Consider the following 27,831-nt stretch of genomic DNA (forward strand, 5'->3'; position numbering starts at 1 on the left):
ATGACAGCCATCTTCACCATTTTTACCGGCTCTCGTCTCTCTTCTTGGCAGCCCGAGGGAGTCCTGGTGGAGAAGACACACAGCTCCTTGCTATGCCCCAAAGGTGGGCGCTCTCAGAGAGGGGTGGCAGGGAGTCCTTAGAGGCAACAGGGGTTTTTCATAGGCAAAAGGTAGGAGGGTCTAGGAGTGCCATCCCTCCTGGGGCCAATGGAAATGTACAGCGCGTGCACCACTCTTCGGATTTTAATTTTACTCAACATCACTATGATTAAGTTTTAAAATATCTGCCCACAGCTGGTTGTGGTGACACACTTGTATTCCCAGTACTTGGGAGGCTGAGATATGAGGATCACAGTTTCGCGGCCTCACTTAGTGAGGCTCTCTGCAACTTAGTGGGACCCAGTTTCAAAATAAAGAATTAAGCCAGGCGTGGTGGTGCATGCTGTAATCCCAGCATTTAGGAGGCTGAGACAGGAGGATCGTGGTTCACAGACAGCCTCAGTTACTTAGTGAGGCCCTCTGCAACTTAGTGAGACCCTGTTTCAAAATAAACAATAAAAAATAGGGCTGGGGGTGTAGTTTGGAGGTATAATACCCTGTGTTCTAAACTCAGTACTGCAAATAAAAGAGAGAGAGAGAGAGAGAGAGAGAGAGAGAGAGAGAGAGAGAGAGAGAGAGAAAGAATAAAAAAAAATAGGGCTGGGGGTATAGCTCAGAGGTAGAATGCCCCTGGGTTCAATCCTCCAGTGCCACCAAAAAAAAAAAAAAAAAAAAAATCTGCTTCTATTGCACAAACAATACAGGATACAGAAAACCCAAGCTTATAGAACATTTTTCTATCACTTAGGTTTGGGACCCCACATAATTTCCAACATGGATAATGTCACCCTTTTCTCTGCCCCTTGCAGGAAAGGTGGTTTTAGACTCCGTCCCTGGAGTTCCCTGAGGATGCCATACCTGGGTCAACCAAGGCTTCTGTTACTGCTCTGAGTAAGCCCAGAAAAGTATGTTTGGCTTATTTTTGCTTCTGCGGGGCACACAGTAGGTGCTCACTAAATGATAGCTAATATGTATTTGTCGGGCGAATGATAAGGACGCCTACGGGTTTCTTCTCTCTGCCTTCTCCTTCCTCTCTCCTCTTGGAGCCCAGGGGACATTCTGGGCACCGCCCTGCAGAACCTGGACAGCCTGGTGCAGATGCCCAGCGGCTGTGGGGAGCAGGACACGGTCCCGTTTGCTCCAATCAACTATGTCCTGCGGTACCTGGAGAAGGCAGGGCTGTTGAGCGAGGAGATCAGAGCTCGGGCAGTGGGTTTCCTGGAGATTGGTGAGTCAGTTCAGTCTTTCTTTCTTGGGTATTCTCCTCAACGGCGCATATGATAGATTGATAAAATCTAGGGAGGTTCTAGCTCCTGAGGGGTGTCCCACATCCTTGAAAGGCTTGGGGAGCCTACTCCTTGGGAGGCTGACACAGGAGGATCGCAGGTTCGAGGCTAGCTTCAGCAATTCAGCAGGGCCCTCATCAATTTAGTGAGATCCTGTTTCAAAATAAAAGGATAAAATAGAGCCGGGCATGGTGGCGCGCGCTTGTAACCCCAGCACTTGGGAGGCTGAGACAAGAAGATTGCAGGTTTGTGGCTTAGCCTCAGCCACTTAGTGAGACCCTGTTTACAAAATAAAAGAATAAAAAAATAATTAGGACTGGGAGTGTAGTTCGGAGGTAGAATGCCCCTGGGTTCAGTACCAAAAAATAAAAGAATAAAATAGGGTCAGTGGGTATGTGGCTCAGAGATAGAATGTCCCTGGGTTAAATATCCAGTACCACATTAATAAAAAAAGCAAGCAAGCAAGTGAGCTGGGCATGATGGCACATGCTTGTATTCACCAGGACTTGGGAGGCTGAGACAGGAGAATTATAGGTTTGTGCGGCCACCTCAGCTACTTAGTGAGGCTCTCTGTAACTTAGTGAGACCCTGTTTCAAAATAAAGAATAAAAATCGGGCGTGGTGGCGCACGCTTGTAATCCCCGTGCTTGGGAGGCGGAGACAGGAGGATCGCGCAGGTTCGAAGCCAACCTCGCTATCTTAAGAGACCTTGTTTCCAAGTAAAGATATAAAGTAGGTCTGGGAGTGTAGCCCAGAGGTAGAAGGGTTTCTAGGAACCCCAGTACCACCAATAAATAAATAAATAAATAAATAAATAAATAAATAATAAGTAAGTAAGTAAGCAAAAAATAAAGAAAAAAACCCCATAGGGTTGGGGTATAGCTTGGAGGTAGAATGCCCCTGGGTTCAATCCCTAGTACCACCAAAAAAAAAAAAAAAAAAAGAAAGGAAAAGAAAAGAAAGAAGGAAGGAAGGAAGGAAGGCAGGCAGGCAGGAAGGAAGGAAGGAAGGAAGATGGGATGTCTGGGTTTCAATATCCCCTTCAACGGCACACCCCCAATCAATAACCTAAAATCCTCCAACAGGTTCCGCCTCCTGAAGATTTCACTACCTCCCAGGCCTTTGACACATGAGTCTTTGGGGGACAATTAAGATCCAAACTGTAACACACTGTGCAAAATGTACCTGGAAGCCGGGTGTGGTGGCGCACGCTTCTAATCTCCGTACTTGGGAAGCTGAGACAGGAGGATACAGGTTCACAGCCAGCCTCAGCTACTTAGTGAGGCCCTCTGCAACTTAATGAGACCCTGCTTCAAAATAAAGAACAACAGCCGGGCTTGGTGGTGCATGCTTGTAATCCCAGCATTCGGGAGGTTGAGACCTGGAGGGACAGCCTCAGCTGCTTAGTGAGGCCCTCTGCAACTCAGTGAGACCCGGTTTAAAAATAAAGAATAAAAAATAGGGCAGGGGGAGTAGCTCAGAGGTCAAATACCCCTGGGTTTTATCCCCAGACCCGCAAAAAAAATAAATAAATAAAATAAATTTTAAAGATTAAAAAATAAAGAAAAACAACAACAACAAAAAAATAGGGCTAGGATGTAGCTTGGTGGTAGAATGTTCCTGGGTTCAATTTCCAGTATCACAATAAAATAAAATAAAATAAAATAAAATAGCCAGGCGTGGTGGCGCACGCTTGTAATCCCCGCACTTGGGAGGCTGAGACAGGAGGATCGCATGGGTTCGAAGCCAGCCTCAGCCACTTAGTGAGGCTCTCAGCAACTTAGTGAGACCCCGTTTCCAAATAAAATATAAAAAAGGTCTGGGAGTATAGCCCGGAGGTAGAAAGCCACTGGGTTCCACACCCAGTACCACACACAAAAATAAATAAATAAAATAAAATAAAATGTACCTGGAGATACAAGACACAGCTTGACTACACAGTCCAAGCAATATGTCCTCCTTTCTTCCAGAGCCAGCCAGGCCATTACGGAGCCCATCACTTGTGTCAGCAAGTTTAGTGGTTTGGCACAGGGCCCCGGCAGACTCCTGGCTGCAAATACCAGTGTTGCTGGTATCGCCTTGGACAAGCTACTTAATCTTTTTAAGTGTTTGTTTTCTTATCTATAGAATGAGCATAATGGTTTAGATTAAGGCTTGCTAAAATCTTTTGGGAAAGGTGCTCAGCAGGGGCAGTGGTGTTTTTGTTTTTTTTGTTTTTTTTGTTTTTGCTGCCTGGGATGGAACCCAGGGACATTCTACCTCCGAGGTATACCCCCAGCCCTATTTTTTAGGTGTTTTTTTTTTTTTTTTTTTTTTGTGGTACTGGGGTTCCTGGAAGCCCTTCTACCTCCGGGCTATACTCCCAGACCTATTTTTACATTTTTATTTGGAAACAGGGTCTCCTAAGCCAGCGCGCGGCTGGCTTCGAACCCGCGCGATCCTCCTGTCTCCGCCTCCCAAGCGCGGGGATTACAAGCGTGCGCCACCACGCCCGGCTAGCAGGGGCAGTCTTGCTCCTGGACAAGGAGCCAGCCCGGTGCTTCTCAAGGGAAGTTCTGTTCCAGGATGGTCAGGCTAAGTGATGCTGAAGGCTTGTTCTTCATTCTTCTCCGCCTTTTAAACCTTGAATCCCTCTGACTCTCTTTCTTATAATTCCTAAGAGTCCCCTGTGCCAAAAACCTCCTGCTACCTCCTGCAGATTAGTGCTTACGGTTGTGTAGTTACTGGAGTCCAGTTCAGTCTCCCCTCTTTGTGTATTTTAGAGAGTTGGAGCTACAGAAAGCTTGCAGAAAGCCGGGCGTGGTGGCGCACCCTTGTAATACCAGCATTTGGAAGGTTGAGAGAGGAGGATCACGGTTTGCGGACAGCCTCAGCTACTTGGTGAGGCCCTCTGCAACTCAGTGAGACCCTGTTTTCAAATAAAGAATAAAAAATTAAGGCTGGGGGTGTAGCTTGGAGGTAGAAAGCCCCTGGGTTTCATCCCCAGTACCGCAAAAAAAAAAAAAAAAAAAAAAAAAAAGAAGGAAAGAAAAGAAAAGAAAGAAAAAAAAAGAAAGAAAGAGAGAGAGAGAGGGAGAGAGAGAGAGAGAGAGAACAGGAAGAAGGAAAGATTGCAGAAAGGGACAATAAAAAAAAATTCATCCAGTTGTGCAAGGTGGCCCAAACCTGTAATCCCAGCTTTTCAGGGGGCTGAGGCAGGATCGCAGACTCAGGGCCATCCTGGGCAACATAGGGAGAATGAATGTCTCAGAATGAAACATAAAACCTGAGGATCCTGGTATGGTGGCACATGCCTGTAATCCCATTACTTGGGAGGCTTAGACAGGAGGATTGCAGATTTGAGCAATCTCAATTGGCAATCAATTTGGCAATCAATTTGGCAATCAATTTGATTGCCAGCCTCAACAACTTAATGAAGGCCTCAGTTTTAAAATAAGGAATAAAATAAGACTGGGGGTTTAGCTTTCAGGTAGAATGCCACTGGGTTCAACCCCCACTACCTCCCCCCCCCCATTCATCCATTCAATCCTTTCAGAGGGGATGCTTTCTTGAAACTTGCAGAAGATTCCTGCAGTCCCCAGCTGCTGCTCTCTGCCGTACCGTGCTTCTCCCTCCGTCTAGGGTGGTGTTGAGGACGAGGTCTCCTTGACAGCGTACATCACAGCAGCGTTGCTGGAGATGGGAAAGACGAGAGCGGTGTGTCTTCTAGCCCCTCCTCTTTATCTTTCTCTCGGCCTCCCCGTTCCTAGAGGCACTCACCCCTCTGTCCCTACGCAGCCCTTTAAGGTCTGGGAGGTTATGACGATTTCCTTACGACTTCCCATTTCATGAAGAATGAACACTGCCTGACTTCAGATCTTCGGCTTCACTTTACAGGACCCAGTGGCGAGCCAGGGTCTGCGGTGTCTCTGGAATTCTGACTCCTCCACCAGCAGCCTCTGCACACAGGCCCTGCTAGTTTATACCTTCTCGCTGGCTGGAGAAACGGAGATCGGGAGCACCCTCCTCAGAAAGTTAGATCGACAGGCTGTCATCTGGGTGAGTTGGCCACAGACTTCTTTGGGATTGTGACAGTATGTTACAAGTTATGTGTCCTCTTTGTCTGTCCCTCTTTGGGATTGTGACAGTATGTTACAAGTTATGTGTTCTCTTTGTCTGTCCCACACACCGTCTGCGTTTGGTTTTGGTTTTGGTCCTGGGGATTGAACCCTGTGGCATTCTACCTCTAAGTTACATCCACAGCCCTATTTTTTATTTTTTTATTTTTTATTTTTTGCGGGTCTGGTGATGGAACCCAGGGGCATTTGACCTCCGAGCCACATCCCCTGCCCTATTTTTTATTCTTTATTTTGAAACAGGGTCTCACTAAGTTGCGGAGGGCCTCACTGAGTAGCTGAGGCTGTCTGCGAACCATGATCCTCTGCTTTCGGCTTCCCGAATGCTGGGATTACAAGCGTGCGCCACCACGCCCGGCTTCCTATTTTTTATTCTTTATTTTGAAATCTCACTGAGTGGCAGAGGGCCTCACTAAGTAGCTGAGGCTGGCTGCAAATCTGTGATCCTCCTGTCTCAGACTCCCAAGTGCTGGGATGACAAGCGTGTGCCACCACACCTGGCCACTTTAAATTTTTGGTAGTGCTAGGGGATTGAACTCAGGGACATTCTACCTCTGAGCTACACACCCAGCCCTATTTTATTTTTTATTTAGAAACAGGGTCTCACTAAGTTGCTGAAGCTGATGGCTAATCTTGGATTCTCCTGTCTCAGCCTCCCAAGTACTGGGATTACAAGTGTGTGCCACCACGCCCAGCACTGTTACACTTCCACACAAGGAGAGACTACCTGGAAGAAGTGAGTAGGAAGTTGTACTGACAGTCATTGCAGAGTCAGAACACTGGAGATTTTTGCAAATTCTTTGGTATACGATAACTTTGCATGTGTTTAGAATGATATTTGAGCCAGGCACGGTGGTGCACGCTTGTAATCTCAGCATTTGAGAGGCTGAGACGGGAGGATCACGGTTCACCTACAAGCCTCAGCTACTTAGTGAGGCCCTTTGCAACCCATTGAGACCCTGTTTCAAGATAAAGAATAAATGCTGGGCGTGGTGGCTCACGCTTGTAATCCCAGCATTCGGGAAGCTGAGACAGAAGGATCCAGGTTTGCCGACAGCCTCTGCCACTTTGTGAGGCCTTCTACAACTCAGTGAGACCCTGTTTCAAAATAAAGAATAAAAAATATGGCTGGGAGTGTAGCTCGGCAGTAGAATGCCCCTGAGTGCCATCCCCAGTACCACACACACAAAAAAAAAGAAGCTACATTTTCAGCCCTTTTTATTTTATTCTTTGGAAACAGTGTCATTAAGTTGCGGAGAGCCTCAATAAATTGCTGAGGCAAGCTGGGCGTGGTGGCGCACACTTGTAATCCCAGCATTCCGGAGGCTGAGACAGGAGGATTACGGTTCATGCCAGCCTCAGCTACTTACTCAGCTACTTAGTGAGGCCCCTTTGCAACTCAATGAGACCCTGTTTCAAAATAAAGAATAAAAAATAGGGCTGGGGTGTAGCTCGGAGGTAGAATACCCCTGGGTTCCATCTCCGGTACTAAAAAAATTAAAATAAAAAATAAATTGCTGAGGCTGACTTTGAACCTTACATAATCCTGTCTCAGCCTCCCAAGTGCCAGGACCACAAGCGTGCACCACCACACCCGGTTCTCAGCTTCCCTTTTCATGACAGACAGCGATGTTGTCCTCCCGTAGGAGCTCAGTGTAGGTTTCGGGCTTGTGTGTGCACAGCTCTAGCCAGGGCCAGAGCGTTCCAGACAGTGAGTGGACCACGCTGATTAATTGTGATGGTCTCTTTTCTATTATCTTCCTTTACAGGCTCATTTGTCTTCTGTGGTTCTTCCAATGAGATTATTTCCTGGGAACTATTCATTATCTTTCAACTCCTCTGTGATTAGACTTCTAATTTCCACTTTTCTCATTTTCTTTCTTTTTTCTTCCTTTTATTTTTTATTTTTTAATTTTTTAATTTTAATTTTTTATTTTTTGGTGGTACTGGGGGTAGAACCCAGAGGCTTTCTACCTCCGGGCTATACTCCCAGACCTTTTTTATATTTTATTTGGAAACAGGGTCTCACTAAGTTGCTGAGAGCCTCACTCAATAGCTGAGGCTGGCTTCGAACCCGTGCGATCCTCCTGTCTTAGCCTCCCAAGCGCGGGGATTACAAGCGTGTGCCACCATGCCCGGCTTTCTTTTATTTATGTATTTATTTACTTATTATTTATTTATTTATTTAATTTATGCAGTACTGGGGATGGAACCAGGGGCATTCGACCTCCGAGTTACACACCCAGCCCTATAACCACCCACACCTACTGGGGTTCCTGGAAACCCTTCTACCTCTGGGCTACACTCCCAGACCTATTTTATATTTTTATTTGGAAACAGGGTCTCTTAAGCCAGCGAAGCTAGCTTCGAGCCAGCGCGATCCTCTTGTCTCCACCTCCCAAGCGCAGGGATTACAAGCGTGTGCCACCACGCCCGGCCCTATTTTTAATTCTTTATTTTGAAGCAGGATCTCACTAAGTTGCTGAGGGCCTTGCTAAGTAGCTGAGGCTGTCCGTGAACCGTGATCCTCAGTCTCCTGAATGCTGGGATTACAAATGTGCACCACTGTGCCTGGCTCATGAAAGATTTTTACTAGCCAGGTGTGGTGGTGTATGCATGTAATCCCAGTATTTTGGGAGGCTGAGACAGAAGGTTCGCAGGCAGCCTCAGCAATTTACTGAGACCTTTATTCTATACAAAATACAGAATAAAAAACAGGGCTGAAGGCAATTTACTTTCCTATTTCCATTAGTATTGGAACCTAAAAATTAACAAGGGGGTTGTTTATGTCACTTTTGGAGGCAGGAATAATTATCTGTGTTCTAGTTTTACTTTAGGGAATTATGTACGAGTACACACACACACACACACACACATACACACACACACACACACACACACACACACACACACACACACACAGCAACTCCATTTTTGCCTCATGGCCAGTTCAGCAGCTGATTCTGAGTACTCTTTTCTACCCATGATGAATTCTTTTTTTTTTTTTTTTTTTTTTTTTTTGGCGGTACTGTGGATAGAACTCAGGGGCATTCTACCTCCGAGCTACTCCCCCAGTCCTATCTTTTTATTCTTTACTTTGAAACCAGGTCTCACTGAGTTGCAAAGGGCCTCACTAAGTAGCTAAGGCTGTCCCTGAACTGTGATCCTCCTGTCTCCACCTCCCAAATGCTGGGATTCCATGAATTCTTGGTTGCTACTCTGTTTTGTTTGTTTTTATTTGTGGTACTGGGGATGGAACCCAGCGGCATTCTACCTCCAGCTACACCCAGCCCTATTTTTTATTCTTTATTTTTCACTGGGGCGTGGTGGCGCAAACTTGTAATCCCAACGCTTGGGAGGCTGAGACAGGAGGATCGCACAACTTCGAAGTCAGCCTCAGCTACTTAGTGAGGCTCTCAGCAACTTAGTGAGACCCTGTTTCCAAATAAAATATAAAATCTGGGAGTATAGCCGGGAGATAGAAAAGGCCCTGGGTTCCATCCCCAGCACCACAATAAATAAATAAATAAATAAATAAATAAATAAATAAATGCGAAAATGCTATATTTTACAGAACAGCAGTGGGAAAATGTTCTCCTTCCAACTTTCTATGGGCGTCTTTCTCCTCCATAGGCGAATCCATTCACTGGAGCGGGAAGCCTGCGGTGTCACCAGATGCCAGCCCCAGGTCGGAGCCTCAGGCTCTGGACGTGGAGCTCACGCCTACGTGCTCCTGGCGCACCTCCTCCAGGCCAGCCTGACGCAGGAGGAGAGGGCCAGGGCCACTGGCATAGCGGCATGGCTGGCCAAGCAATGGAATGCATACCGGGCCTTCTCCTCCACTCAGGTAAGCAGCCGGCTCGCCGCCTGTCGCCAAGAAGGCTTAGATCCTGTGTGTGGAGGCAGAGAAAACATGGGATAGGAGGTTCACAGATTCGTCTGCAATTTCATGAGACTCTCAGCAACTTAGTAAAGCCCTGTTTTACTTATTTTATTTTTATTTGTTTTTTATTTTATTATTTTGTTGGTGCTGGGGATCTTGAACCCAGGGGCATTCTACCTCTGGGCTACACCCCAACCCGATTATTATTATTATTATTTTTTGTGGTACCAGGGACGGAACCCAGAGGTATTGTACCTCCAAGCTATACCCCCAAGCCTTATTTTTTAAATTAATTAATTAACTTTTTTTTTTTACGGGTCTGGGGATGGAATCCAGGGGCATTCAACCTCTGAGCTACACCCCTGCCCTATTTTTTATTCTTTATTTTGAAACCGGATCTCACTGAGTTGCAGAGGGCCTCACTAAGTAGCTGAGGCTGTCCGTGAACCGTGATCCTCCGGTCTCAGCCTCCCGAACTCTGGGATTAGAAGCGTGCGCCACCACACCCGGCTGGTAAATTACTTCTAAAGAGACAATTCATCCGAGCGTGGTAGGCACCGCTTGTAATCCCAGCGTTCGGGAGGCTGAGACTGGAGGTTAGCGGTTTGAAGACAGCCTCAGCTACTTGGGCCCTTTGCAACTCAGTGAGAGCCTGTTTCCAATTAAAGTATAAAATAGGTCTCGGAGCATAGCCCAGAGGTAGAAAAGCCCCTGACTGGCAGGCATGAATCGGTGGCTCCGCCCCACCTCACTGGGAAGAGACTAGACTGATGCCAGGGGTCCCTTCAATTTTGGGGGCCTTTCCCGAGAGGGGATGGTGGTAGAAGATGGTTCAGGGAAGGTAAGAATATCTTCTGCGGGTTAAATCTAGGAATATTAGACTTGGGACTTTGAGAACAGGCTTTAAAAATAAAGTTTGAAAGAAAATCTGTGCATCTGGTTCTTTGCATATTTCCTTGGATACCACTCTCTATTTAAAGGTAATGATCATCCTTTAACAAAAGCTAAAGAATTTGGCTTCTTTAAACCTGTTGACCAAAACTTCTCAGAGAATCACATCAGCGCCGAGCGTGGTGGCGCACGCTTGTCATCCCAGCATTCGGGAGGCTGAGACAGGAGGATCGCGGTTCGCAGTCAGCCTCAGCTACTTAGTGAGGCCCCCTGCAACTCAGTGAGACCCTGTTTCAAAATAAAAATACAAAATAAGGCAGGGGTGTAGCTTGGAGGTCAAATACTCCTGGGTTCTATCCCCAGAACGCAAAATAATAATAATAATAAAATAATAATAATAATGGTAATAATAATGTCAATTTTCATAATATGCCAGCTATTCCATGTTTTGTAATTCATGATGACAGGTTTTAGTTGTCAGCTTGAAAATACATGTGACACACACATCCAATTTTTATTTTGAGACTTGTTTTACTTTTAGACTACAAAGGTAATTCTATAAGTTAATTTGTATATGTGATCCTCTGAATTCTCCTGTTAACTTTGTGAAAGTCTATTTCCCTTAGGAAATAGGGGGATAATACTTTATAAGCCCTTAGGGCAAATACCTTATGAACCACAAAAGTAAATCTTAAAACTCAGGAATGCGATGGATGCAGCTATTTGCTCAGTCTCTTCCTGCTATGACCGCACAAATGTCAAGGCCTGGCGAACAGCCTTTACTGAATGCCAGAGGAGCTACAAGGCAGCACTCCTAGCAGCTGCTCGCTCTGGCTCTCAGAGTGAAAGAAGAAAGCAAAACACCCATTTATGTTAGTATCAGAGAACATTTCAGAGCCACTCCTCAGATCTAAAAATAGATTACCCGCCTGGCGTGGTGGCGCACGCTTGTCATCCCCGCGCTTGGGAGGCGGAAACAGGAGGATCGCACAGGTTCGAAGCCAGCCTCCCTGGCTTTAAGAGACCCTGTTTCCAAATAAAAATATAAAAAGTAGATCTGGGAGTGTAGCCTGGAGATAGAAGGGTTTCCAGGAACCCTAGTACCACAAAAATAAATGAATAAATTAAATTTAAAATAAAATAAAATAAAAATAGATTACCAGCAACCCACAGCCCTGTGTGTCTCTTCATCAAAACCCCTTCCCAAGCCAGGTGTGGCGGCGCAGGCTTGTCATCCCAGCATTCCGGAGGCTGGGACAGGAGAATCTGGGTTCGCAGACAGCCTCAGCTACTTAGTGAGGCCCTTTGCAACTCAGTGAGACCCTGTTTCAAAATAAAGAATAAAAAATAGGGCTGGGGGTGGAGCTTGAAGATAGAATGCCCCTGGGTTCCAACCCCAGTATCGCCAAAAAAAAAAAAAAAAAAAAAGAATGCGTCATATCTCTACAATGGTATCTTATTTGGCCATAAAAACACAAGCTACAATTTGGATTAAACTTGGAATACAGAAGCCAGGCATAGGGGACACTCGCTTGTCATCCCAATACTTGGGAGGCTGAGACAGAAGGATTGCGTTCGAGGACAGTGAACTGTGATCCTCCGGTGCCAGCCTCCCGAATGCTGGGATTACAAGCGTGCGCCACCATGCCCGGCTTAATTTTTTATTTTCAAACATGGTTTTGCTGGGTTGTTAAGAGTCTCTCTCCATTGCTGAGGGTATTCTTGAAACCGTGACCCTCCTGTCTCAGCCTCCCAATTACTGGGGTTACAGGCATGCCTCATTAAGCCCGGCTTAATTTTTTTGTTCTGAAACAAGGCTTTGATAAGTAAAATAAAAAATTAAATGCGAGTAAAATAAAAATAAGTGAGTACGGCGGAGTGTGAAAAACACGAGAGAGGTCCGGTACACGTGGCATGTAAAGTTTTAATGGCACGGCTCTCCCGGGGATCAGGGCGAGGCACCGTGGGGCCCGCGCGCCTGTCCGAAGCTAGAGGACGCGGGCTCTCCTTTTAAAGGCATGCATCTCGCGAGATGAGGGTTTACTCGCGGGAACGCCCAATTCTCGCGGGGGTTTCAGCCCCTCCCTTGCCCTGCAGAGGTCATGTGACACAAAGTCACATGAGTGCAGGACCCAACTTAACATTCCGGCCTTTTGATGGTAGGGATAATGGATGACGTTGGACCCTCTAGCTTCTTCCTGCTGTCAAGGGGCGTCGTCAGGGGCCCCAGGCCGGGAGGAGTTGGGAGTCCAGTCCCCCAGAAGGGGGTGCAGGTGGGTGCATAGCTGCAGTGCGAATTGGAGGTTACCCTGGACAGCTTAGTGATGTGCGCTTGAGGAGGCTTGAACAGGCAAGGGCTATTAAAGAAAAAAACAAATCATGAGATTGAGCAGGCGACCAAAAAGGAGACTGGTTTACTCAGTACCTGGAGAGCTACCCTGAGCTGGCAAAGAGGATGGAGGTTGAGGGATCCAGGAGCCGTCAGTCTTCAGCCAGGCTGAGTAGGGCCAGCGGCGGGGCCTGGTCTGGAAAGGTGCTCCCCCTGTGTTGAGGCACCTGGGGCTCACCCTTTTCCAAGGGCATTGTTCCAGTGGCCCTCCTGGCCACACGCCGAGCAGTCTGATTGGTAGGCGTGGCTTTGCCCCACTTGAGGCAGGCTCCTGGAGGTAGTTGTTGTTGCAGTCCTCCACACCTAGGTGGCGCTCCAGAGGGCTGAGCCGCCACCACCAGCCAAAGGGCAGCTACCAGGGATCTGCTTTTTGGCAAAGTCAAGAGTGTACGCTCCATCTCCACCTGTTTCTCTCTGGAATTAAAACTTAGATGCCATGTTAAGGTTCTGTCAGCTGCGACGGACCTATACTCACAAAGAGCACGTCCCAAGACGGGTGTCTAGCAAGAATGGCAACGCGGACTCCGCACGGGCAGACAGAGAGTGTCGCCCCAGCCCCGGCCTGTCGTTTCCCGCAGCACCTAGGGAGCGCCTGAGCGGGCCACCCAGCAAAATTGCAGTCTGGCGCAGGCCAAGATGGTGACTGTGACATCACCAGGCAGTGACTATGCGCCATCACAAAATGGCAGCTGGCAGGAAAATAAATGGAAGCTGATGGGGGAGAGCATTTGGAGGGATACCAGACCGCTTATAAAAGTTCCTAACTATTCCTGGGCCACCGCAACCTATTTCCCAACTCGTATCAAGGCAGACAGGCTCTCAGGGCATCTGCTAGTATAAAGGTTCGACTCCCCATAATTGGTTCGCGGGCGGAAACGAAGAACAGGAAATGGGCGTCCCCGATTTCCCTGCTCAATCGTTCGGAAGCAGAGGTTAAGAGATAGGGAAGAACGTCTTCATTCCTTCTCAAAACCGGAGGATGACCTGGTCATCCGCAGCGTGGTCCCAGTGGACCGGGGGACAATGGGTCACCAAGCGCTTGGATTTTTGGGTCCCAGTGGACCGGAAGACCCAAGTCCGGAACCCGCTAACCAAGGGAAGGAGGCAGTTTACCGGAGTGAAGTGTTGCCAGCCAGCGCTGGCTGCGACAGAAGCGCTGAGAAGCTGCTGGGAGCATGGTGGAGCTGGGGCGCGTGGATGCCGGTGGCTGGTGTGGATGGCACTGGCGGCTGGCGCAGGTGGGATCAGTGGGGGTGCGCAGGCGGCATGGCTTGCCGGGCCCGCGGCGTGGAGACAAAATGGCTTCCAGGCACACGCCAGACGCTGAGGCTGGGCCCCGAGGAGCACCGCCAGTGAGCCTGGCTCGGGGAGGGTGGGGCAAACCGGCCAGAGGTCCCGGCGGTGACCGGAGAACCAAGCTGGAACAGTGCTTTAGGAGGTCCAAGCGGCAGGCAGAGGTCCTGGCCCGCGCAGGCGGTTGGCAGGCAGAGCAAGTGCCAAGCTGCCTGGCTCGGGCCGGAAAGATGGCCACCGACTCCTAGGATTGGTTAGGAGTGGAAAGTGGGAGGGATTAAAGATGGCGAGGCCTCCACTGAGGCCATGAGGTGGGAGGGGTTAAGGATGGCGAGGCCTCCAGTGAGGCCATGAGGTGGGAGGGGTTAAGGATGGCGAGGCCTCCAGTGAGGCCATGAGGTGGGAGGGGTTAAGGATGGCGAGGCCTCCAGTGAGGCCATGAGGTGGGAGGGGTTAAGGATGGCGAGGCCTCCAGTGAGGCCATGAGGTGGGAGGGGTTAAAGATGGTGGGGCCAAGATGGCGGCCCCCCAGTGATTCCACGTGTCCAAGATGGCGGGCCAAAGCTGACGACCCCCCCCCCCCAGTAATTCCATGTGGCTGCTTACCGGAATGGCCAGGCCCAGGCAGCAGGGGTGGGCAGGCACAGGGTGAAGGGCGCCAGGGCGCGAGTCCGAGTGGAGGAACCAGCTGGAGCGCGGGCTGGACTTGGCGGGCTGGGGGCTGTTTAGCAGAGTGGCGGCCACCTAGATGGAGGAGGCAGGCAGCCCCGGCAGGCGGGTCTAAGCAACGCCAGGCGCGGAGAAGACATAGGCGCGCGGTGTGGCGCAGTCCGCGGGCGGCGCGGTCCCATTCCAGCGGCGGGCGGCGTGGGCGGGTGGGAACGGCGGTTTTAGGAGGTCCAAGCGGCAGTGGCGGGAGCAACGCCTGCAAGCGGAGCGCTGGTGTGGGACCTCACAGTCAGCTGCTGGCGGGTCGGAGAGTCCAGGGCTCAAAAAGAGAGTAAAAATAAAAAGAGAAAACAGAAAAAAAAAAAAAATGGGGAGGGACCCAAGAGTTCTCCCGGTTCGGCACCAAATGATAAGTAAAATAAAAAATTAAATGCGAGTAAAATAAAAATAAGTGAGTACGGCGGAGTGTGAAAAACACGAGAGAGGTCCGGTACACGTGGCATGTAAAGTTTTAATGGCACGGCTCTCCCGGGGATCAGGGCGAGGCACCGTGGGGCCCGCGCGCCTGTCCGAAGCTAGAGGACGCGGGCTCTCCTTTTAAAGGCATGCATCTCGCGAGATGAGGGTTTACTCGCGGGAACGCCCAATTCTCGCGGGGGTTTCAGCCCCTCCCTTGCCCTGCAGAGGTCATGTGACACAAAGTCACATGAGTGCAGGACCCAACTTAACAGGCTTCACTAGGTTGCTGACGCTGTCCTCAAACTTTTGATCCTCCTGTCTCAGCCTCCCAAGAACTGGGATGACTGGTGTGCACCACGACGCCCAGCTTTTTTGTGTGTACATGGGTTTGGCACTGGAGATTGAACCCACAGGGAGTTCTACCTCCAATCTATGTCCCAGCCCCTTTTTATTTTGTTTTTGTTTTTTGCAGTACTGCGGATGGAACCCAGAGACTTTCTACCTCTGAGCTACACTCCCAGCCCTATTTTTTATTCTTTATTTCGAAACAGGGTCTCACTGAGTTGCAAAGGGCCTCACTAAGTAGCTGAGGCTGTCCTTGAACCATGATCCTCCTGTCTCAGCCTCCCAAATGCTGGAATTACAAGTGTGCATCACCATGCCCAGCTCAGGTTTCTTCCCCATAATTTATCACTTTCTATAAAGGTGAATAAAAGTGTAAAGCCTAATCTTTTTTGGGAGGGGGAGATACTGGGGATTGGGCCCTGGGGCAGTCTACCCCACCCCCATACCCCCAGCTCTTTTTATTTTTTACTTTTAGACAGGGTCCTGCTAAGTTCCCAGGCTGGCCTTGAACTTGTGATCCTCCTGCCTCAGCCTGCAGGTATGAGGGAGGTCCTAGGTAGAACTATGTATTCATGGGTTTACAGGTTTCACAAGAGAGGACATCTTTGGCATCTTTTACTTTGCTTACCATAGTTTAGTAGCAGAAAGAAGAGAAAAAGAACTTAGGGAAATCATGTAGAAATTTCTCTTTACTGTTTCCTGGGCCGTTTCTCCGGTATCTTTGTGTACTGGTACCTAGAGCGATTTCCCTAGTTAACGAAGGCACAGGGGACCTCGCACTGCGGAGATTCACCCTGGCAAAAGCCAAGCTCCCAGACTGCAAACATTGTGTCCTAAGCATTTCAAATAGGTCTCTCACAGGACTCTGTATTCATGCTACGAAGGTAGTTGTTATGGATTGAGAGAATATGGTTGTGGGGAAACTGTTCCCGGGGACCCCTGTTAGGGTCCCGGACACAATTTCCCTCAAACCACAACAAAACCCAAAACGACCAAAACCAGAAAATTACCGCGGGTTCTTGTCCTAAGCCAAGAATAAATATGCATAGCTTGGGCAGTTGCTGAAGATTTAAAGAAATTTATTAAAAGATAGATATACAGAGAATAGGTACAGCTCCATACCAGACAATACACCAAAGGGATCGCACGTGGACCGGACTTTTATACCCATGACCTCCATCTTGTTTACAACTCTGACTTAGTGAACGTCCCTGTAAGGTACCCCCCCCAGCAAGGTGTGGCCGAGGTGTCTCCTATCATGAAGGTCGACCCCTCCTACCATCTTAGCCAACTTATCCAATCATGTAGATCTATCTTTAGATAAAGGACTGGTTCTCCTCTCCTATTGACTTGTTAATTACTTTTAGCTAGGTTAATTTACATTGGAATAGTTGCCTGCTTTTAGGCAGAAACCAAGCCCTTGCACAGATTTGCCCCTCACCCAATTTTTGAAATATATTAATAATCATAGCTTTCTCAAATCTTCCTAGGCCATTCCTAATACTAGTACAGTAGTGACTTTGCCCTGGAGTCAGAAAGATCTGAATTTAAGTTCTAACTCCAATACTCACTACCCCTATGAACCTTGAGCAAGTGTGTGTGTATGTGTATGTGTAAAGAGGTATGTCCCTTTTAGGCAAGGGCAAGAGCATCCCTTAACTAAACCTGGATATGTAAAAGAATTTTAACTGCTATTATCTGCTTCTGTAATCTGCTTCCCTGCTGCAGGGTCTTGAGGATGCTGCAGGGTCTTTCAAAGGATTTAATGATTTTACAACCATGAAAACCTGACTTTTCTAGTATCCCCAACTTTGTAGCCAAGGAGTATAAAAGGTCCTTAAGAGCCGGGCATGGTGGCTCACACTTATAATCTCAGTACTTAGGAGGCTAGACAGGAGGATCACAGGTTCGTGGCCAGCCCCAGCTACTTAGTGAGGCCTCCGCAACTCAGCGAGACCCTGTTTCAAAATAAAGTATAGGGCAGGGTGTGTAGCTCAGAGGTCGAATGCCCCTGGGTCCCATCCCCAGACCCCCAAAAAGAAAAAGAAAAAGAAAACAAAAGTAGCAATATATATTGTTACGGTTTGGGGAGAATACGGTGTGGGGAAACTGTTCCCTGGGAACCTCTGCGAGGGTCCTGGACACAATTTCCCCGAACCCATAACAAAACTCAAAACGACCAAAACCAGAAAAACCGCGGGTTCTTGTCCTAAACTAAGAATAAATATGCATAGCTTGGACAGTTGAAGATTTAAAGAAGTTTATTAAAAAGATAGAATTATAGAAAATAGTTACAGCCCCATGCCAAAATGGCATGAGGGGGGAGGGTGGCCTGGGCCAACTCACCACTCCCAAGATACAGCACATGGACTGGAATTTTTATACCCATGACCTCCATCTTGTTTCCGTAATTCTGACATAGTGAACGTCCCTGTAAGGTACCTCCCCTTACCCTGTAAGGTACCTCCCCCAGCAAGGTGTGGCAAAGTGTCTCCTTTCATGAAGGTTGACCCCTCCTACCATCTTAGCCAACTTATCCAATCATGTAGATCTGTCTTTAGGGAAAGGCCTAGTTCTCCTCTCCTATTGACTGGTTAATTGCTTTTAGCTATGTTAATTTACATTGGAATAGTTGCCTGATTTTAAGCAGAAACCAAGTCCTTGCACAGATTTGCCCCTCGCCCAGTTTTTGAAATATATTAATAATCATAGCTTTCTCAAATCTTCCTAGGCCATTCCCAATACTGGAACATATATATAGTAGGCAGTGCTTCCTCCAGCTGGCCAGAAAATAAAGTGATCTCTTTGGCATCTGGTCTGTCTCTGTAGGTCATCTTGCAACTCTGTGTGTGTGTGTGTGTGTGTGTGTGTGTGTGTGTGTGTGTGTTCTAGGGAATGAACCCAGGGACATTCTACCTCTGAGCTACACCCCAGCTCTTTTTATTTTGAAACAGGATGTCCTAAGTACAATATTAAGTTAGATAAATTGAGTCGAGCAATTTATCTAACTTTCCCAGGCTTTAATGTCCTCTCTGTAAATTAAAGATTAATCACTGGCAGAAAAGATTATTGAGAGGGTTGAATTCATCAGTGTGCAAAAGGCTCTAGTAGAAGCTCTAAGTAGATTATGAGATGTTTTTCCCTTTAGACTTCTTTTTTTTTTTTTTTTTTTTTTTCTTCGGTATGGGGATGGAACCCAGGGGCATTCTACCTCCAAGCTAGGCCCCCAGCCCTGTTTTTTTATTCTTTATTTTGACACAGGGTCTCACTGAGTTGCAAAGGGCCTCACTAAGTAGCTGAGGCTGTTCGCGAACTGCGATCCTCCTGTCTCAGCCTCCCGAATGCTGGGATGACAAGTGTGTGCCCCTATGCCCGACTCCTTTAGACTTCTCCTCAGGGGCTTCTCACTCTTGGCTGAGGGCACACAACCCCAGAGGGTTAAGTCTAGTGCTTGAGATGATAAATTTGTATGTTAAATATTAAAATAGTAGACCAAAAGGCATGAAACCTAACAAAGGTAAATTTAGTACACAAGAAAGAGGATGTCCTTTTTACATGATATAAGTTCATTAGCTAAATTCATTAATGCGGAGAGTGGTAAGTTGGCCCGGGCCACCCTCCCCCCTCATGCCATTTTGGCATGGGGCTGTAACTATTTTCTGTATTTCTATCTTTTTAATAAACTTCTTTAAGTCTTCAAAAAAATAAATTCATTAATGCATAAACTTGCTACCTTATAAAATAAAATTGTAATATAAACCAGGCGTAGTGGTACATGCTTGTTATCCCAGTACTTGGGAGGCCGAGACAGGAGGATTACAGGTTCGAGTTCAGCCTCCACTAGTGAGGTCCTACAGAACTTAATGAGACCCTATTTCACTATAAAGAATAAAAATTAGAGCTGAGAGGCCAGGCGTGGTGGCGCACACTTGTAATCCCCGTGCTTGGGAGACTGTGACAGGAGGATTGCACAGGTTCAAATCCAGCCTCAGCTAGTGAAGCTCTTAGCAACTTAGTGAGACCCTGTTTCCAAATAAAATATAAAATAGGGCTGAGAGTATAGTCTGGAGGTAGGAAGCCTCTGGGTTCCACCCCCAGTACCACCAAAGGGGGGAAAAATAGGGGTGGGAGTGTAGCTTGGAAGTAGAATGCGCCTGGATTCAATCCACAGTAACTCCCTCCCAAAAAAAGAAACAAAAAATCATGATATAAATAAAACATAACATTTTAGATATATTAGTGATAACAGAAATTGGGTTATTAGAAGATAATAACAATGATAGTCTGTACTATTTGTCTAGCTTGTATGAAGCACGTTTTTGTGTGTGGGGGGGTGCTGAGGGTGGAACCCAGGGGCTTTCTACCTCTGGGCTATACCCCAGACCTATTTTATACTTTATTTGGAAACAGGGTCTCATTAATTTGCTGAGAGCCTCACTAAATAGCTGAGGCTGGCTTTGAACCTGTGCGATCCTTCTGTCTCAGCCTCCCAAGCGTGGGGATTACAAGTGTGCACCACCACGCCCGACTCCTTCATCAGGAGAATGAGTTCAATCTCCAGCAAAATACACACACACACACACACACACACACACACACACACGCACATGCATGCGCACACACACGCACGCACACGCACGCACACATACGCACACACACAACACACGTACACACACACACGCACGCACACACGCGCGCATACACACACACACACACATGCATATCTGTATCTCTTTTGAGAGCAAGCCTAGATTGAATCAGCGTGTTAATTTTTTTGGTACTGGGGATTGAACCCAGAGGCACTAAGAGGAAGTCCAGACCTCCCTCCTCTGTGGGATTCCACCCACCAGCTCATGGAGGTTTTATATAAGAACTAAAAAGGGTGTATTCATTTTGAGTCACTCCCCATGCCATTTTGGCATGGGGCTGTATTTATATTTTCTGTATTTCTATCTTTAATAAACTTCTTTAAAAAAAAAAGAACTAAAAAAGTGGTGAAGACCTCCCCCACCCCCCGTTTTTTCTTTGTGGTGCTGGCAATGGAACTCAGGTGCATTCTACCTCTTGAGTTACATCCCCAGACCTATATTTTTATTTATTTATTTTATTTTATTATTATTTTTTGCGGTACTAGGGATAGAATAGAGGGCATTCTACCTCCGAGCTACACCCCCTGCCCTATTTTTTATTCTTTATTTTGAAACCGGGTCTCACTGAGTTGCAGAGGGCCTCACTAAGTAGCTGAGGCTGTCCACCAACCATGATCCTGTCTCAGCCTCTGGAATGCTGGGATTACAAGCGTGCGGCACCACGCCTGGCTTATTTTTTTATTCTTTTTTTTTTTTTTTTTTTTTTTGGCGGGTCTGGGGATGGAACCCAGGGGCATTCGACCTCTGAGCTACACCCCCTGCCCTATTTTTTTTTTTTTTTTATTCTTTCTTTTGAAACCGGGTCTCACTGAGTTGCAGAGGGCCTCACTAAGAAGCTGAGGCTGTCCGCGAACCGCGATCCTCCAGGTCTCAGCCTCCCAAATGCTGGGATTACAAGCGTGCGCCACCACGCCCGGCTTTTATTTTTTTATTCTTTGAGACAGGGTCTCACTAAGTTGTGGGGAACCTCACTAAGTAGCTGAGGCTGGCCTTGAACCTCGAATCCTCTTGGTGTCTCTCGTGTCTCAGCCTCCCAAGTACAGGGGTTACAAGTGTGCACCACCAGGCCTGGCTTGCCCTGTTGCTGTAGCTCTTCCTCTGGCTCAGGCCCCTCCACCTCTCAAATGGCCTTGTTTTTTCTAATTAAAACCTCCGCTTTTGTCAGGCGTGGTGGCGCACAGGCTTGTAATCCCAGCTCTTGGGAGGCAGAGACAGGGGAGACCGGAGGACCCAACAGGTTTGAAGTCGCCCCAACCACTTAGTGATGCTCTCAGCAACTTAGTGAGACCTTGTTTCTAAGTAAAATATAAAGCCGAGCGTGGTGGTGCACGCTTGTAATCCCCACACTTGGGAGGCTGAGACAGGAGGATCACACGGGTTCGAAGCCAGCCTCAACTACTTAGTGAGGCTCTCAGCAACTTAGTGAGACCCTGTTTCCAAATAAAATATAAAATAGGTCTGGGAGTATAGCCCGGAGGTAGAAAGCCTCTGGGTTCCACCGCCAGTAACACACACACACACACACACACACACACACACACACAAAATATATATATATATCCTCTGATTTTATCTCTGACTGGAGTATGTTGAAATTCTTTTTGCCATGGAAGCCAAGAACCCACAGAAGTTACTGTGTTTTCGCACGACAAAGCTACATCCTCAACCCAAGCGCTGGGATTACAAGGGTGCGCCACCACGCCCGGCTACCTAGTTCTTATTTAGACATTTTCTACTTGCCAGGGATTATGAAATGCTCCCCCCTCCACACACACCTTCTTGTGTTGGGGATCACACTGTCACAGGAGAAGAGATATCTTTGGAAGAGGGTGCGGGGAACTTCCGAAGAGAGGGGGCCACTCACTGCAGGACCAGCAGGGTGTCAGGTGTGTGAAGGAAAGGACTTTCAGCCCCTCCAATAGAGGCGCAGGGGATACCCAGAGGGAAAATGGGCCATGTGGGAGGGAGGGGAAGAGGGAGGCCCGTGGCAGGGAGGCATGTGCTTTGGGAGTTCACCCCTCTTTTTTTGTGGTACTGAGGATTAAACCAAGGGGCATTTTACCTCCAAGCTCCACCCCCAGCCCTATTTTTATTTATTTCTTATTTCTTTTTCTTTCTTTTTTTTTTGTGGGTCTGGGAATGGAACCCAGGGTCATTCGACCTCGGAGCTACACCCCCCTGCCCTAATTTTTCCCCTTTACTTTGAAACAGGGTTTCAGTAAATTGCAGAGGGCCTCAGTAACTGAGGTTGTCCAAGAACCGCGATCATCCCGTCTCAGCATCCTGAATGCTCGGGTTACAAGCGTGCGCCTCCATGCCCGGCTCTGTTTTTTATTCTTTATTTTGAAACAGGGTCTAACTAAGTTGTAGAGGACCTAAGTAACAGGCTGGCTGCGAACCTGTGATCCTCCTGTCTTATCCTCCCAAATGCTGGGATGACAAGTGTGAGCCATCACGCCTGGCTCCACCCCGCTTTTTTTTTTTTTTTTTTTTTTTGTGGTGGTGGGGGCTTTTCTTGTGTATGGTTTTTTTGTTTTTTTGTTTTTTTTTTTTTGTGTGTGTGGTTTTGTGGGGGGAACCAAGGGGCTTTCTACATATGGGCTACAACTCCAGCCCTATTTTATAATTTATTTGGAAACAGGTTCTCACTAAATTGCTGAGAGCCTAAGTAGCTGAGGCTGGCTTTAAACCTGTGCGATCCTCCTGTCTCAGCCTCCCAGGCGCTGGGGTTAAAAGCCTGCGCCACCACGCCCGGCTCCACCCCTTTTTTAAAAAGGGAAATTCTAGTAAGGGCTGGCCGGGAAAAGGTGTGTGAGGGATGACTTCAGTCTGAAGAGCACAGCTGGTTTACGGAGGCCTAGTCATTTTCAGGATTCTCAGGCTGATCCCGGTCTCCATTATTATTAACCTGGAAAGTCCCCTACAACAAGGTAATTGTGATACAGGAGTAAATATCCAGTAAGTTTAAGATCGTGAATGAAGATTTAAAGATTTTCTAGGAATTTGAGAGAGATAGGTCTAGGGGAAGAAAGGTTTGAGGGGTTTTAGCACAAGATGTGTGTGTGTGTGTGTGTGTGTGTGTGTGTGTGTTTTACTGGGGATTGAACCCAGGGGCATTCGACCTTTGAGCTATACCCCCAGCCCTATTTTTTCTGCTTTATTTTGAAACAGGGTCTCACTGAGTTGCAGAGGGCCTCGCTAAGTAGATAAAGCTGGCTGCAAACCTGCGATTATCCTGTCGCAGCCTCCCAAGTACTGAGATCACAAGTGGGTGCCTCCACGCCCGGCTTTTATATTTTTCTCATCTTGAAAGACCCTAGCTCAGCTTGGCTAAAGCGAAGCCATGATTAACCTAAATCTGAACCTGGAAGATAGAGTGCTGCTGTGGAGGGTTTCAAAAGTCAGTAAGCCTGCCAAACAGGAAGAATGGGAGCATAACTGCTCGCTTGCAGTCTCCTGGCAGAACAGACCGTTACCGTATGTCCTATACAATTTTCTATTAAGTAAAGGCCAAAACAACCTCATGATCGAGGTCGTCTTGTTCCCTAGTTACCGGGACCAATAGCAACTCTGTATCTAGGCTAACAATGCTTTTCTGCTTCTGTAACCCCGCTTCCGCTGCCCCTATAAAAACCCCCTGAAAAAGACCAGGGGCGCGCAAGTCTCTGTGCAGACTCTGCCGCCCACAGGTACCTGTGTTTAATAAAATCCTCATGCTATTGCATCCTGTGGTCTCGGACTGATCTCTGGGTTCCGGGGTCTCCATTCCTAAGGGAAAGACCACTCGGGGGTCTTTCAATCTACCTTTTTATTTCTCTACCTATTTCTCCCGCTCTTTCTCTCCCCCTCCCTTCCTTCCTTTTTCTGGTATAGGGGATTGAACCCAAGGGAATTCTACTTCTGACTTCCACCACTAGTCTGATTTTATTTTTTTATTTTGAAACGGGGTCTCCCTTAATTGCTAAGGCTTGCCTAAAATGTAGTATCTTCCTCTCTCAGCCTCCCAAGTACTGGGAGTCCAGGCGAGCACCGCCGTGCTTGGCTCTTCTATTTTATTTTATTTATTTTATTTTTTTAATTTTTTGCAGGTCTGGGGATGGAACCCAGGGGCATTCGACCTCTGAGCTACAACCCCTGCCCTATTTTTTTTTTTCTTTATTTTGAAACAAGGTCTTACTAAGTTGCAGAGGGCCTAAGTAGCTGAGGCTGTCCTCGAATGGAATCGTGATCCTCAGGTTTCAGCTTCCTGAACGCTGGGATTCCAAGTGTGCGCCACCACGCCCAGCCTTTTACCTGTTTCTTTTATTTCTTCTACCCACCTTGAAACTGAAGGCCTCATGCATGCTGGGCAAGCTCTACTGAGCTAGAAATGTAGGAACCCTTCACCCTGAAATGTCCCTCGCCTATGTGTATCATTTATTTATTTATTTATTTATTTATTTATTTATTTTGGTGGTACTGGGGATGGAACCCAGGGGCCTTCTACCTCTGGGCTACACTCCCAGGCCTATTTTATTTCCCAGGGGCCTTCTACCTCTGGGCTACACTCCCAGGCCTATTTTATTTGGAAACGGTCTCTTAAGCCAGCTAAGGCTGGCTTCGAATCTGCGCGAGATCTTCCTGTCTCAGCCTCCCAAGTGCGGGGATTACTAGCTTGGGCCACCACGCCCGGCTTATGTGAATCTTTTAGGTTTTAATTTTCTCCACTGAACACTGAGGGGCTTGGTTAAAGACTTCCATTGCTTTTTTTTTTTTTTTGGTGGTACTAGGGGTGGAACCCAGGGACTTTTCTACCTCTGGGCTATATTCCTAGACCTATTTTGTATTTTATTTGGAAACAGGGTCTCACTATGTTACTGAGAGCCTAAGTAGCTGAGGCTGGCTTCGAACCTGTGCGATCCTCCTGGCTCAGCCTCCCAAGCGCTGGGATTACAAGTGTGCGCCACCACGCCCGGCTTTTCCTGTTGCTATAAATCCTCCTAAATCTTCATTCTTTTTCCTCCCAATTAGACCTTACGGTGCTGTAGAGGATTGCGGTGAGGAGGTAGGAATTGGATGGAGGCACACATCCACAATTGGATGCGATGTGTTAGAAGGAGGTTATGATTCCTTTTTTTGTCTACTGTGTCCGGTCCATATTAGCATAAAAACATGGCCACACACCTTTACTCCTTTGGTTGTAGACAGACACAATGTGGCAACACACACATGTCAAGGGTAAGAACCATCCTCACAACTAACTGTACAATGCTGGGTTCCGAGGAGAGAAAGTCGATTCCTTGTTCAGTTGGCAATAAAAGTAGATTAGCTTCCTTTCTGTTTTACTTAGCTGCAGCGGAATGCTCGGTTTCCTTTCAGATCCCGGCTTTTCTTTATTTAGATGGGTTTGCAGGAGGGCTACAGCTGCAAAACAGGTTCAGTGCACTTCCTTCCCACCTGCGGAGGCCAGTGGCTGGCAGTGTTATGCAGAGTAAGGAGGTAACCCCGCCTGCATTCAGGAGGACTGTTTGGTTTGAAAAAGAAAAGACTAATTCCAGGGGAATCTTTAAATGAAAATGAGAAAGTTTAGCAAAAATTCAATTGGTGTAAAAAAAAAAAAGTCAGTTGAAGAATCTCTGAGGAGTACAGTTTGTCTTGTTTTTGTTGTTGTTCCTGATTTTTGTCTATAGTGCCACCTCTCAAGCTAATTTAGTCTACGGAAGTGATTATCTTGGGGATGGAGGCTTTTCTCTAACTTCGATTTGCTGTTGATACATCTAGGCATTGCGCATGCGCACGTGTGTGTGTGTGTGTGTGTGTAAATTAAAGTCTGAAACTTGTAAAGAATGCTATCAATACAGGGCACAAGGCCGGGCATGGTGGTGCACGCTTGTAATCCCTTGTACGCTTGTAATCCCACGCTTGTAAACGCTCATAAGCATTCAGGAGGCTGAGACAGGAGGATCGCAGTTCGCAGACGGCCTCAGCTACTTAGTGAGGCCCTTTGCAACTCAAGGAGATCCTGTTTCAAAATAAGTAATAAAAATTAGGGCTGGAATGCAGCTCGGAGGTAGAATACTCCTGGGTTCCATTCCCATTACTAAAAACAAACAAACAAAAAAACCCCACAAAAAACAAAAAACAGGGCACACAACTTCTTTATACATGGGAAATAAACTACTAGTCTATGATCAAAATACTATTCTCCATGATAGGTATGTATTATGTTGTTTTGAGGTACCAGAGGCATTCCACCTTCAAGCTACACCTCCAGCCCTATTTTTTTTTTCCCTACTGGGGGTGGAACCCAGGGGTATTCTACCTCTGAGCTCCCCCACCTTATTTTCCATTCTTGATTTTGAAAAAGGGTCTCACTGAGCTGGGTGTGGTGGGGCACGCTTGTAATCCCAGCATTCGGGAGGCTGAGACAGGAGGATCGCGGCTCTCCGCCAGCCTCAGCTACTTAGTGAGGTTCTCCGCCAGCCTCAGCTACTTAGTGAGGCCCTCTGCAATTTAGGGAGACCTTGTTTCAAAAATAAAGAATAAAACATAGGCCAGGGGGCTGTAGCTCGGAGGTAGAATGCCCCTGGGTTCCATCCCCAGACCCGCAAAAAATAAAGAAAAAAGAAAAAAAGAAAAAGGGTTCATTGAGTTGCAGAGGCCCTTGAAGAGTATCTGAGGCTGTCTATGAAACATGATTCTTCTGTCTCAGCCTCCCAAAATGGGATTAGGGCTAGGTGTGCGCCATCACGCCTCGCTCTTCTCAGGTTAAATTTAGAACAGGCACTCAATGAAATTATACATCACTCTCTTAATCCCTAAACAGAATTAGAAGCTGGTAACCTAGGAAGCACCGAAATACACACACACACACACACACTGGAGATTGAACCCAGAGGTAGTCTACCTCCAAGCCACACCCCCAGCCCTTTTCACTTTTTAACAGTGTCTGGCTAAGTTGTGGCAGGTGGCACAACTACAATCTACAATCCTCCTGTCTCAGCCTCCCAAGCACTACCAGGATTCCAGGTGTGGACCACCACTGTGGGCTGGGAAACAATCTCTTAGAAGCAGATTGTAACTATATGAAGGAGCGGCGATTCTGCTCCTCTTCTAACGGGGCTGAAACATGATGGATGTGTACCTTCTAGGTATAGTTTCCATAGATGGGAAGAAACATGTGGATACCTCTTGGCATCTGGATTCCTTATCCCTTGCCTGTACTGCTGACACCTGACAGTTAATAACTCTCCTTCGGGAGCCCCTGAGTCACGTCTCCTGGCTCAAAAAGTATACAATCTGAAAATTACCTATACTTTTGTGTTGGCTTTAGATTCATCTTGGAATCAATATATCCATTTGTAAGCCTCTGCAAGGAAGCTTCAAACTTGGCGGGCATGCCAAAATCTTAGGTTTGAATGAAGTGATTAATGCTTTACTCATTTTTTAACCACGAATTCTCCTTGCCAGACCTTTCCAATTCATCGTCTGCCAATGCCTGTCATCCCGGCTTGGCAATGTACGTTTTTCACCTTTTCATACCCCTGTTTTGCTTTTTCAGTCCTTTGGCTGCCCTCCCGACCCATCCCTCACATTCTTGTCTGACTGGTTCCTAGAAGCCTAGATTTTACCTGATATAAATCTGCCTACCACAAATGAAAATCCGGGAGACCGCACACTCCTCCCTCAGCTCAGGGTGAATCTAAATGGATCCAACTTTTTTTTTTTTTTTTTTGGTGGTACTAGGCTAGAACCCGTGGGCATTCTACCTCCA

The 27,831-nt window shown here is 47.3% G+C and overlaps 1 protein-coding gene across 1 annotated transcript; it reads left to right on the forward strand.

Moving 5' to 3' along the window:
• LOC308270309 (alpha-2-macroglobulin-like protein 1) lies at positions 1-27,681 on the forward strand (the record flags this gene model as incomplete). Its single annotated transcript, XM_080706113.1, is given in 9 exon segments — positions 1-123; positions 924-990; positions 1,151-1,327; positions 4,046-4,101; positions 5,007-5,081; positions 5,262-5,427; positions 9,134-9,220; positions 9,223-9,347; positions 27,619-27,681. Coding segments are annotated over 9 exon segments (939 nt in total).
• Between the last annotated feature and the right edge of the window lie 150 nt (positions 27,682-27,831).

The sequence above is a fragment of the Muscardinus avellanarius genome, assembly GCF_963383645.1.
Source record: "Muscardinus avellanarius genome assembly, chromosome: 11".
Lineage (NCBI taxonomy): Eukaryota > Metazoa > Chordata > Mammalia > Rodentia > Gliridae > Muscardinus > Muscardinus avellanarius.